The sequence below is a fragment of the Sceloporus undulatus genome, chromosome 6 (assembly GCF_019175285.1).
Source record: "Sceloporus undulatus isolate JIND9_A2432 ecotype Alabama chromosome 6, SceUnd_v1.1, whole genome shotgun sequence".
NCBI lineage: Eukaryota > Metazoa > Chordata > Lepidosauria > Squamata > Phrynosomatidae > Sceloporus > Sceloporus undulatus.
Window position 1 is genome coordinate 118,618,651 of NC_056527.1, and position 12,509 is coordinate 118,631,159.

At 47.1% G+C, this 12,509-nt stretch overlaps 2 protein-coding genes across 7 annotated transcripts in view; one reads left to right on the forward strand and one right to left on the reverse strand.

The window, feature by feature from the left end:
- Positions 1-2,724: 2,724 nt before the first annotated feature.
- Positions 2,725-11,574, reverse strand: LOC121933283 (erythropoietin-like). 3 transcript variants are annotated; one of them, XM_042472773.1, is made up of 5 exons: positions 11,437-11,574; positions 8,697-8,824; positions 7,648-7,737; positions 7,370-7,540; positions 2,725-5,809 (listed from the first exon to the last, which is right to left on the reverse strand). In XM_042472773.1, the coding sequence occupies exons 1-5, from the start codon at positions 11,447-11,449 to the stop codon at positions 5,672-5,674; spliced, it is 540 nt and encodes a 179-aa protein (XP_042328707.1). In that variant the 5' UTR covers positions 11,450-11,574; the 3' UTR covers positions 2,725-5,671. The 3 variants fall into 3 exon arrangements, with proteins under 3 accessions (XP_042328707.1, XP_042328706.1, XP_042328708.1); XM_042472772.1 differs by lacking the exon at positions 11,437-11,574 and adding an exon at positions 9,524-11,406 and having other exon boundaries at positions 8,697-8,827; XM_042472774.1 differs by lacking the exon at positions 11,437-11,574 and adding an exon at positions 9,501-9,534.
- LOC121933281 (chloride channel protein ClC-Ka-like) overlaps positions 11,506-12,509 on the forward strand; it is a 46,895-nt gene continuing 45,891 nt past the window's right edge. For 2 of the 4 annotated variants that reach the window (XM_042472768.1, XM_042472767.1), the window contains exon 1: positions 11,506-11,679. In XM_042472768.1, coding sequence (XP_042328702.1) covers positions 11,506-11,679 — 174 coding nt within the window. The remainder of the gene's footprint in view (positions 11,680-12,509) is intronic. The other 2 variants (XM_042472769.1, XM_042472771.1) reach the window with 1 other exon arrangement.

A 12,509-nucleotide genomic window follows, 5' to 3' on the forward strand; every position in this document is an offset into this window, starting at 1 on the left:
GGCCAAAGTGACTTCTAGGCCACTGACCCCTGGACACAGGGAAAGGGAGCTCCCTCTGGACGCAGGGGGACCAGCCACGTCCTCCTTTCCCAAGACATGTCCTACATTCCCAGCCTTCAGTCAGTTCCAAAATGGCCACCATTTTGAGCATGCCTAAGAATCAGAAATTTATATCTCTGTAACCATTTCTAGTTTCAACTTTCTAATGTCCTACATTTTTATTTAATGACCTACATTTTCTGATGCATTTAGGATATCTGGTCGCCCTGTTTAGACAGCGCTGCTGCTATTACAGGCATGGAGCTGGAGGAAGTTACTTTTTGGACACCAAATCCTAACCAACATGGGGGATTCTAGAAGTCTAGCCCCCCAAAAAGTAACTTTCCCAAGCTCTGGCTGGATGATTTTAAACATGGGGGTCCAAAAGAGTAACTTTGCCCACCCCTCACCTCCCTTGCAGCTTCCCTACAGAAATGGTTGGGCAATTATTATTTTTGTCCAATGCTCCACATCCACATCCCAAAGTACAATAGCACCCCAAATCCACAAAACACAACCAACCCAAATGCACAAATGCACATGTTGCAAAGTTTCAAAGCTCCACCTGATTCTTCATCATGAAAAGACTTTAAAACCCTTTGAATGACGAAGATGGAGCTTGCAAAGCTTGCAGCGTGTGCTTTGCGCGTTTCCATTGGCCCAGGGAAGGTTGCACCGTTTGGTGGATTTTGGGTGTTATTGTACTTTGCGCTTTTCCTCTTCTGAATCTTCAAAGGATCTTCAGACTATCTCACAATATTGTAATAGTTTAATTCCATTTTAATTATCACTTTTGTGGGTTTTTAACTGTACTGTGTTTTTAGACTGTAAGTTGCTTTTGAGTCCCAATTTAGGGGGGAAAGCGAGGTACAAATAAAGATGATGATGATGATGTTAATTTGTTTTATTTTTTATTTATATACCGCTATTCCAAAGATCATAGCGGTGAAGAGCAAGTAAGCTAATTTGCCCCCAACAGTCTGGGTACTCATTTTAGCTCCCTCCTCGGAAGGATGCAAGCCTGAGTCGAGCTTGGGCCCTTTTGCTGGTCTTGAACTCGCAACCTTGTGGTTTCGAGTGAATGGCTGCAGGACGGGCATTGAGCCACGTGCCACCAGGGCTCCTTCAGTCCTTCAAATTCCCTTCCACAAATCCCCTTTATCTTGAGATAAATGTTGATGATGATGATGGTGATGATGATGATGATGGTTGTGGTTCTGATGGAGGGTTCCTAATTCAGGATTACAAACCTGGCTTCACAGACTTCTGCATCTTTGCACATTGTTGACAAAGAGTTGCAGGCTGATGCGCAGATGCAGGTCTTGCCCAGCTGCCAGATTTTCTTGCACCGCAGATTTTGAGCCTAAACTTTAGCTTTTGCATTTGTTTCCATTTAGGTTCTGAGTTCGAATTTCCCCATAGGGCTACGGTGTCCAGATGCCAAAAAAAGACAGGGTTCTTACATGGGGAGGAAGGGGAATATGCAGCCATATGGACCTTAATTGGGTACAAGTCAGCGCGCCTTGCTCCTCTTGTTGGTATCCCTTGTTCCACGCAATGAATAGCCTTGGGTTCATTCTGCTGCAGTGTTTTCTCAAGATAAAGGGGATTTGTGGAAGGGAATTCCAAGGACAGAAGTGAACTCAGTTCCTTAACCTTTTTGGGCAAGAAGGAAATGCCTCTTGGACCCGGATGCCTCCTCCTCCTCCATCTCACCGTTTGCTCTCTTTAACCCCTTGGTGCAATGGGGCAAAAGGGGAAAGATCTGGGGTGTGGGACCCATTCACACCATGTTATTATGGCGCTATGAGCCCACTTGACGCAATTGTAGTGCTATGAGTCCATTTTATGCAGTTATAGCACCATGAGCCCACTTTGTAAAGTTATAGTGCTATGAGCCCACTTGACACAGTTATAGGGCTGTGAGTCCATTTTATGCAATTGCAGGGCAAGGATTCCACCTTAAGCAATTATGGCACTCAACTACTTTATGCAGTTTTAGCACTGAGTCTGCTTTACTCAGTTGTAGCACTACGATTTCAATGTACAAAATTATGCTATGATTCCACTTTGCGCAATTATAGCCCTGATTCCATTTTACACAGTTATAAAGCTGTGAGCCCACTTCATGCAATTACAGCGCTATAAGTCTGCTCTACACAACTAGTCTATAGGGCTACAAGTGCTTTATGCAATGATAGCACTATGATTCCACTTTATGATGTTGTAGCGCTATCAGCCCATTTTACACAATTGTAGGGCTAGGAGTCCACTTTGTGCATTTATGGCGCTAAACTATTTTATGCAGCTTTGGCACTGAGTCCACTTTACGTAGTTATAGTGTTAGGACTGCATCTTATCCAGTTATAGTGCTAAGATTTCACTTTACGCAATCATGCTATGATTCCGCTTCATGCAGTTATAGCGCTATGATCCCACTTTATGTAATCATAACACTAGAAGTCCACTTTACACCATTTTTCTGCTATGAGCATTTTATGCAGTTATAGGGCTATGACTGCATTTTTGCAATTATAGCGCTATGGGTCCGCTTTATACGGTTTTAGTGCTAGGAGTCCACCTGACTCAATTATAGATCTAACTTTACAGCTGGCTGGGGGATTCTGGGTCTTGCAGTCCCAAACAGGAGCTTTTCCAGAATATCAAACACCCAGTATTCATGCAGAAATTTGTCTGAAAAAATCCCAGTGTTCACCATCTTGGCTCCTTTCCAGGAGATGCGAAGCCAATAAATCAAAGGTGAAAGTGCCTCTGGGCATGGGTAGAGTGCTACTGCGTATCCCAGCAGACTGCCAGGCAGGGCTGAAGTTGAGAGAAGGCAATTGGGGGAATATTTCCCATCCAGACTTCCTTCCTTGCAGGCTTGATAATTGTTCCCTTTTTGGAAAAGCAAAGCTCACAAACGGTGGATTTGTCCAGGAAGCAGGAGAACCTTTAATAAAGATAAGCAAGGGCTACAAAAGGAGGATTGATCGCAAATCCCATCCACCAGGAATCCTCCTTTCCCGGCCCACTTTACAAACCAGCTGCTCTCTGAAGTCCGTGAGATAAATATACAGAAAACTGTACATGTTTAACTTAATATCAAATATAAACTCTCATAAAATCCCCTTAGAACAAAACTTTACACACACACACACATATACACACACACATTCAGGAAACACTTGCAATGACTTGTGATGATTACTATTTACTTTGGGGAAAGAGCCAAGCCCAGGTCGGTTTTTTGGGGAGGAATCCGCTTTGGGTTTGAGTCCGAACTTTAAAAAGTCATCTGTCACATTCCTTTGGCAAATCCCTTTTGGACAAACCTTGCCAAGAAAGCCCCATGAAAGCAGCCTCAGGATTGGCGTAAGTCAGAAATATCGAGACGGAATAACAAATACACAAATTCCGAAAAGCAAAACCCGATTTTTAAAAATTATTTTGGTATCCAGAGGGGATCCTGGACCCAAACCCCAGCAGATAACAAGGCCCCGCTGTACGTGTGATTGACGGCTATCAATCACTCCCCTTGATTTTCTAGAAAGCCCCTGCAACATTCATTTTGGACCTTTTTTAAGTATGAATTTTGTAAATATGAAACCAAGGCGTGTGTGGAGAGTGACTATGAAATACCATTCTGACAATCAGTTTACTTCTTTGCTATCCTGGAGAGATTGACAGCTGTCAATCATCCCCCAAGTTTATATTATCTCATTTGGGACAATAGTGTTAACAGAACTTGAGTGTCTCCTCTCTCCAGTCTGGCTCCAGTTCTAATTTCCCCACTTCACAATATGATTGATACCTGTCAGTCACTTTTGCAACCACATCTCTTCTCGCATCCCACCCACATTGGCTCCATCTGACACATTAAAACCCTTCAGTGCAATCCTTCTTCTTGAGTTTACCTTGGAGTAAAGCCCATGAAACCCAAGGCAACTCACTCCGGTTGCATAGGACTGCAGCCTTTGAATAATATAATCCATAAGGATCCATTTACCCAGGAGTAAGAGCTACTGGGTGCAACTGGGCTTGCAGCAGCGGAGCAGGTGCAGAAGGGATTGCGCTGGGGAAGAGACAGCCGTCAAGGTTTTACATGCAGCGCAAAAGCAAAATTGGACAGAAATTGAGGAAAGACCTCTTCAGCTTCCCATGATCTGTATATGAATAGACCTCCCCAGTCCTCCCAGTTTCACTTACTGGGTGTCAATGGTGACCCTCAGAAACCGGCTCCAGGCAATCACCAATTTCAGACTTTCAAGACACTGAGCACAACCTGGGCAAAAGCTTTCTCCTTTTTTGGACTACAACTCCCAGATTCCCCATTGAGAATGAACAACTCACAGAATCCCCTTTTTGGATTATAACTCCCAGAATCCCCATTTTGGTCTACACAGTTCAGTATCCCTGTTTCTGACTATAGCTCTCAGAATCCTTGTTTCAGACTCCAACTCCTATAATCCCCATTTTGGACTACAGCTCCCAGAATCCCTGTTCTGGACTACATCTCCCAGTATTCCTGTTTTCTGACTAAAGCTCTCAAGAGTTCTTGTTTCAGACTCCAACTCCTAGAAGCCCTGTTTTGGACTACAGCTCCCAGAACCCCCTAGGCAGCCATGTAGTCCATCCCTCTTGGATGGAACTGTAGTCCTTGGCTGGATGGGGGATTCTGGGAGCTGAGTCCCAAACAGGAACTTTCCCTCCAGTTCTGTTCCACTGGATGTTCCTTGGCTAAATTTTGGATTTGTGGAGAATCCTTTCCTTCCTTCCTGCCTTCCTTCCTCCTCTGCTCCTTGCCCACTCCTCCGCATCCTACATTTATTTCTTCTCCTTTTCTTCCTCCCTTGGACAACAACTCCCATAAGTCAACAGCTCCGTAAGCAAACCCACCAACAGCTACAACCACAGACTTTGTAGGTCCACCACTCAGAGGCTGCCCACCATGTGGGCCTCTATGTGGTCATCCACTCCATCCCAGTTGCCCCACGTCAGCGGTCATCGCATGGCCATGACTCTTGGGGCTACCAAGTTCTGAGTCTCCATCCTCCGGCCACTTGGCTTCCTTCAGAACGGTTGTGGTTGTGAGGTTGTGGTCCCTTTTGCTTCATTTGGCAAAAAGGTTCTCCTTTCCGTTTCCTCTTGCCCAAACCAAGTGCGACGGATGAAGAAGTATCCATCGTGCGCAATGATGGCCGCCCTCATCTGCCGTCTTCTTTTCAAGATGGCCGCGAGGGCACCTGCGTGCCAAGCTGTCTCCTTTCCCCTTTGAAAATTTGGTATATGACTCATGCCTTGCACCAATTGCTTATTGTTTTTGAGAAAATATCCGTCCTCCAAGGCTGAGGTGCCCCGTCTTTCCTTACCACTTGCACAACCGCTGGTGTGTCTTCTCAGTTGCATGTCTCTCTTTCTAGCATGTGTGTGCGAACACCAACGTGAGACAAGGCAGGGTCCCAAACAGGACAGAAAACCATCATCCCCATGAGCCATGAGGTCGATAGGTGTGTGGGTGTGTCTGCTGTGTCTGTGTGCGATTGCATGTGCCAGTCAACCAAGGTGCCATGCGGTCAGTTGGCAACATCCTTCCCCCCGGATGAAAACGAAGGGATTTTTGGGGGGGTTGTCACGTGCCACTGCCTTGACACGCTCTGGAAACAAACAAGTTGACTTTGCCCCGCAGGAAACTGGAGTAGACGTTGAACAGCTTTTGCACAGTTTGTATGCTCAAGGTGGGAGTCGAGTTCAAATCCTGGGAGTCCACCTGCAAGAAGGGACAAAACCATCCAAATAGAAAGTTGGTATCTTTTACAGAAATGGTTTAGGAGGGTAACAAGCATGTGTCAGTTTTTGAGTTTAACAAAACTCTTTGTCACAACTCTTAGCATACACACACACACACACAAAGAGTAGAGTCTCGATTATCCGACATAAACGGGGGGGGGGGGGGGGGGCTGATAGTTGGATAGCCGAAAATGTCAGATAATCCGGAGGGTCCAAGAAAAGCCTTGAAATCACTATGAATTGCAAATGTATTGAAGCTTTATTGCAGTAACAATAAGAGTAACATTGCAGTAATGTTATAGGAATAACATTGTCATGTATAAATAGTCCTCTAAAAATGTAAAGAAATCACGGATCAACATTGTGATGTACAATATGTATTGTATAAACAGTTCAGTCCCCTGAAAATGTAAAGAAATCACTGAGAGCGAGGTTGGATAATCCAGAATGTTGGATAATCGAAGGTTGGATAATCGAGACTCTACTGTAAATATATAGGCATGTAATGACTTACAAGAAAAGCAACTAAAAGGTTATAAGTAACCTGTGCAAAGTTACCTTCTGGTCAACAAGGGCAAGTTACATTTCAAAAGGATCAAGAACAAAAATAGAACTACTTTATTGTCGTAAGATGTAACAGTATCTAGTGACTTCCAAACGTGACTTTTGTTGGAGAGCATTTCTAAAGGTCACACTGTCTCAGCCTCGGAGGAAAGCATAGAGCTGAGATGGAGGAGCTACAAAGGCCTAGTAGAGTATCCTCTGTAGGAATCTCTAGGTCCTCCAGGACAACACTGTGGCCAACGTCCGACAGACACTGACCATAGAACTGCATTGGAGGAGCTACAAAGGCCTAGTAGAGCATTCTCTCTAGGAATCTCTGGGTCCTCCAGGGCAACTCTGTGGTCAACGTCCAACAGACACTGACCATAGGACTGCGCTGGAGGAGCTACAAAGGCCTAGTAGAGTGTCCTCTCTAGGAATCTCTGGGTCCTCCAGGGCAACTCAGTCAACGTCCGACAGACACTGACCATAGAACTGCCCTGGAGGAGCTACAAAGGCCTCGTAGAGTGTCCTCTCCAGGAATCTCTAGGTCCGCTCCAGGGCAACTCTGTGGTCAACGTCCGACAGACACTGACCATAGAACTGCGCTGGAAGAGCTACAAAGGCCTAGTAGAGTATCCTCCCTAGGAATCTCTGGGTCCTCCAGGGCAACTCTGTTTTTTAACGGTCCACAGACACTGACCATAGAACTGCTCTGGAGGAGCTACAAAGGCCTAGTAGAGTGGTCTCTCTAGGAATCTCTCTAGGTCCTTCCATGCGACTTTTAGTTAAGGTTGACCATAGAGTTGCACTGGAGGACCTAGAGATTCCTAGAGAGAAAATATTAATAAAACCAGTGAATAATTAAACTCTCAAAAGTCAAAGCCACAAATTTGGAGGGATGATTGTACATACCGAAGGCAACAGTATGTCTCTGAGCATGTGCAAAGTACATGTGCAAAACCCAGCCTTTCTGTGTTGCCACCTCCAGACCTACCTGGGCATTGTGGCCGCGCAGGATCTCTCTGATGCTGCGCAGGTAGCTTTCGATCACCTCCAGCTGGAGAAGGAACCTGCGAATGTCTGGCTGCGTCTGCCTCTTGACCTCTCCGATGGCCGTTGCAAGGAGGGACTGGCCTCTCCAGACCTCGGAGGCCTGCCTTGACCTCTGGCCAAGGGAAGGGTGCAAGGTTAAAGCAACAGCTTTGAGGCCCAATGTTGCCCCCAAGATCCCCTTCCTCTCTAGCCCTAACCCTAACCAGGTCACAGACTTACATCCATGGCTCTCCAGGCAGGAAAATTCACCTTGGTGTCCAGGACGGTGATGGGTTCCGGTAAGTTGCAGGAAGTTCGACACATTTCCTCCTGGAAGGAAAAGAAGATGTTCTCTTCTTCACGTGTTTAAAATGTGCTTTGCAACTCTGGAACTCTTAGATTCCCAGGCAGGGGATTATGGGAACTGTGAAGACCAGGCAGGGGATTCTGGGAGCATTTTAGAGTGTCAAGGCTGTGCAAAGGATTCTAGGGACTATCTGAAAGAGTGTTAACACTCTCTGTTAAAAATGCATGAAGCTGAATAACAATAAAGGACCACCGTCTCCAAAATCTTTCTCTCTAAAGCTTGGGAAAGCTTGAACTACAACTCCCAGCATCCCCCAGCTGGCATATTCAATGGCTATACCAGCTTCTGGGAGTGTATAGTAATTATTTTTAATATTAATAAAATCCATTAATAATCAACTCTGCAAAAATCAAAGCTTCAAATGTGGACAGATAAGCGTATATCGCAATTGACCGTTTTGTGCATGTGCCATTTTGGTGCAACTGCGCATGTACGCAAATCCTGTTCACGGCTGCACAGAATAAACACAGCAAAACAAAATTTATTACTTCAGCCCATTGTCTTGATCCAGTGTTAAATAAATTGTGCCTCATAGCTTGAGAAAAGACTGAAATCCATGGCAAAACTGATCCTGGCAATGAGAAAGGATTGCAAGTGCCGCAGTGCATTCTGGGTATCCCTAGTTGCTTATGCAATACCAGTAATGAAGTGCCATTGGCTTTCAAGCTATCGCCATCATGCTTCATTCCTGTTATCGTGAACGAATTTACAGGCGTCCCCCATGAATGGTATGTTACCAGAGCATTGTGCATTATTCATGGGAGAACTACTGAATGCATGCGACGTCGTGTGAAACTCTTCCTTGCAGTTGTGCAATTTAGCCAGGTTTATGCCTTTTTCTTTTCTCTTTTCCCCCGTATGATGATCTCCTAAGAAACCACTGGAATCAGGCTGAAGGAAAGACAGACAGAGAGGGACCTACGATTTCTCTTTCCACCCGGCTGGCATCTTGGATGTATTTGTCCATGACGCTCTGGTCGCACAGGGGCCTCGGAGGCAGAAGGAGAGCCGGAGTCAGGAATCCCAACATCAGTAGGAAAAAAGTCAGCCCTGCGAGAGGAACAATGGAGAAGGGAGAGAAGGTGGCTCAGAACTTGCAGTCAGACATCACAGATTTGGGTGAACCCTTTTCTAGGACCCGTTTGGCAGCCAAAGAGGCTTTCCTGACAACTAGTTCCCTGGCAGACAAATGGCCATGTGCCAAAGGCACTGTGGCCGCATTGCCAGCATCGGAGTCCCGACACTGAGCTGGGGTTGGGCTGGATGACCTCTAGGAGCCCTTACAAGTCCATGGTTATAACCTCCTTGGGAACTTAGAAGTGTACTCTGTCCCTTTCGCATGTTCATGCGTATGTCTTGAGCTGTGCCTTCAGTTGCTAAGTGTGTTTGCCTGCTTGCCCGCTCCTCGAGGTCAAAATGAGGGGCATGGTCTCCCAAATTCTGCCATGAAATGAAATTTTCTTTCGGCCTCCAAATTTCCAGCATTGCAGAGAGTTAGAGAATCATTCCCCAGCAGAGCCCTTCTTTCTGCTGCGTCTGCATTCCCTTGGTAACTGTTTACCTTTTGCCCTTTTCTTGGGATGCCTCAACTCTGGGTCTAAAGGCTCAGCTGGCTTTTTCGAGTTCTAGAAACGGGGAAAACCTGAGGCAGAATTCTCATTTTGAGAAGCAATGCTCTAATTTTGCTCTCTCTTCAGTAGCTACACCTCTGCTCAACCCATTTTACCTTATCCATCCATCCATCCATCCATCCATCCATCCATCCATCCATCCTTCTTTCTTTAACTAAATTCGTTTGCCCAGTTTGGAAACCTTGCAAATAGACTTGGATGCTTCACATTTCAGAGGAAGCGCATGGAGGCTGTAACTCTAAAGCTGAATACAGAACAAAACCCAGAGGGGAAAATTAAAACAAACATCATTTAGGCACTGAAATAATTCACAAGTTGCCAAAGTCCTCACTTCAGCAGGGCTCCTGAGCAGTTAACTGCTTGCAAGAACAAGATATGAAAACACTCCTCCCGGGTATGGTTTTCAAAGCTCTTAGGAAGACTTTGCGGTTGCATATCTGCATGATTTGATGTAATCCCCCCCCCCCTTTAAAACCTGTGTGTTTGGACTGCCTGCCCTGTCTTCCTTGGCCTGCAAGGGATGCAGTTCCAAATTCCACACACATTCTGGTTTCGCATTTGGCTTTAAGAGCTACTTGAAGAGTGAGTTTACAAGCCTGCAGTGTTGACAAGAAAGCTTATCGCTATCTCCCAGTCCTTCACGCTTTAACTCATTCGCTTGAAGGGCAAAGGCAGCCCGATGCTGGGAATGGAGCTTGGGAAAGTTTGCTTTTGGACTGCAACATCCAAAATCCTCCAACTTACAGCCTGCTGCAGCCCCAAAATGCCCTTTTGCAAACTCTGCCAGGAAAATGCCCAATCTTTCCTCCTTACATCCTGATAGACAGACATGGGGAGATGTGCAGAGTGATCATTGTTGATCATAGGGTTTTCTTGGCACGTTTCTCCAGAGCCCTTGCCATATCTTCAGAAGCTGAGAGAGTGTGACTTGCCCAAGGCCACCCAATGGGTTTTTATGCCCAAGAAGGGAATCGAACCCTGGTCTCCATAGCCCAAACCATTACAGACATGGCTACCCCAGGAAAGGCAACATGAAACTGGACTCTTTTTTTGGGGTGAATTTTGTTCACAGTCTCAACTCAGCTGCAAATTGCTCACTTTTGAAATGCCAGACTACCTGGCAGGGCTGGCGTGAAAAATGACTGAGATTGTGGCCTGAAGTTTCACTGGCCGCAGTTTTCAGGTCCCACAATGGTGTTTGAGGATGCTGAGAAGTCCTGGATCTCAGCCCCGTTCCCCCTTTTCCCTGACCGCCATCTCTTCTTCTTCCAAAAGGACCCAAGGGTGAGTAATCCACTTCCAAATCTGAAGAGGTTTTTCCCTCATCCCTCCCGCTTCCCTTTCCTTTCTTGCTGCATCTTTTAGATTTCAAACACGCACTGAAATTTCCTTGGGTTGCCGCCGCACTGCAAAATAGTGTGTGTTGTATGCCTACAAGTCACTTCTGACTCATGGCAACCCTAAGGCAAATCCTGGGGTTTTCTTGGCCCAATTTGTCCAGAGGAGGTTAGCCATTGCTTTCCTTTGAGGCTGAGAGTATGTGCCCTGCAGCTCTCCAAATCTCCCATTCAGGGGATTCTGAGAGTTGCAGTCCCATCACTTTCCCAAGCTCTGGTGAGGTACATGCCTCAATGCGCAACGTGATAGCAAGCTGTCTATTTTTAAAAACAAAATTGGGGAGAATCAGGAAAAGAGGGCTTGGGAAATCCTTGTCCCGGGGGCTGGCATTCGGCAGTAGAGCTTTGCAGTGGCAAAATGGCAGGTGCAGCGGCTGGTGGCAGCATTGCCGGTTCAAAGGACCAGGATGGAGGTCCTTCTTTCTACCCCACAGATCTTTCCAGATCCAAACTGAGCCGATTGCAGATGCACCAATGTGACTCACCTGGAGGACTTCGGCCCACTCTCTGACCGTGCCCATTTTGCCATGCCAGCCAATTCCTCTTGGCTGGTGCCCAAGCCCAATCGATCGCCACCCTTGGCACCTTTGCTCCGACCTCCCCCTTGGCAGTCGCGGGAGACAACATTACTCACCAGGTATCCCCATAGCCAAAACGTCATGGTCCTAGGAACTAGCGGACCCCTCGCGCGCCATGGCTAGCCATGGGCCTCCGCCGTGGGGCTGCCAAAGGGTCTGTCCGTCTGCCCAATAAAAAGGAACCAGGTGGTCAACAGATCCTTTTGGTGCCCTTCTCTCCAGATCGCTCCAAGTCCGGTCGGTTCGCCCACCAAAAAGGTCAGTTCTCAAGGTGCTTCAGCCCCGATCCAGGCTACCAGGTGAGTTTGTGGTCAGCCTTACACCAAGCTGGGCCTCCTCTGCCCTACGGCTGGCCGACTCTACCCCACACCTTCAAAATAAGGTTTCCTAGTGGTAAAGCTTTCCTAGATGTCCTTAAAACAAAGCTTCTTCCTTGGAAGTCCTTGGAAGTCCTTTTGAGCCAAAAGGTCAAGATTTGGTGAGGGTCCCAAACCCTTGGCTAGCAGTGGCGGCGGTGCATGGCTTGCCTCATTTTGGGTTCCAGGCTTTTCCCCTCTGCTTTCACTTGGATTCTGGCTCAGGGTGGGGAGTAGGGAATGCAAAGGGACCCCCTTATTCCTTCCTCCTGCAGACCCCAGGGAAGCTGCAGAGCTGCGAGAGGCGTCCCACGAGGGATGGTTAATGTTTCATCCGCTTGCTCTGTGTCCAAAGTGGCTTTGGCCCCCCTGCGTCCGTCCGTTTGTCCGTCTGTTGGCTCTCTCTTGCTCTCTGCACCCTTCCTTCGCTGGACACAGGAATGTCACTGGACAAGACCTGGGGGAGATGGACACTTTTCCTCTCGGCCGGAAACCTGGTGGTTTTTTGCACAATAAAATAAATAACTCTCTCCCCGCCACCCTCCTCGCCTCTTCTTCCTCCTCCAGGTCAAGCCTTGGAGGCTTCAAGAAAAAGGCCCATGCCAGAGGAGGCACGTCGCTCACTGGCCACAGGCCAGCCGGCCACAGGTCCAGGCGCGAAGGTGGAAAAGGTCAGCCTGCTGGAGGCCAGCCAAACAGAGAGAGGTTTCCAAAGGCGAGCTGCTGGGAGCCGGACGCTGCCAAAAAGAGGCTCCCGGGAGGAATTGACACTT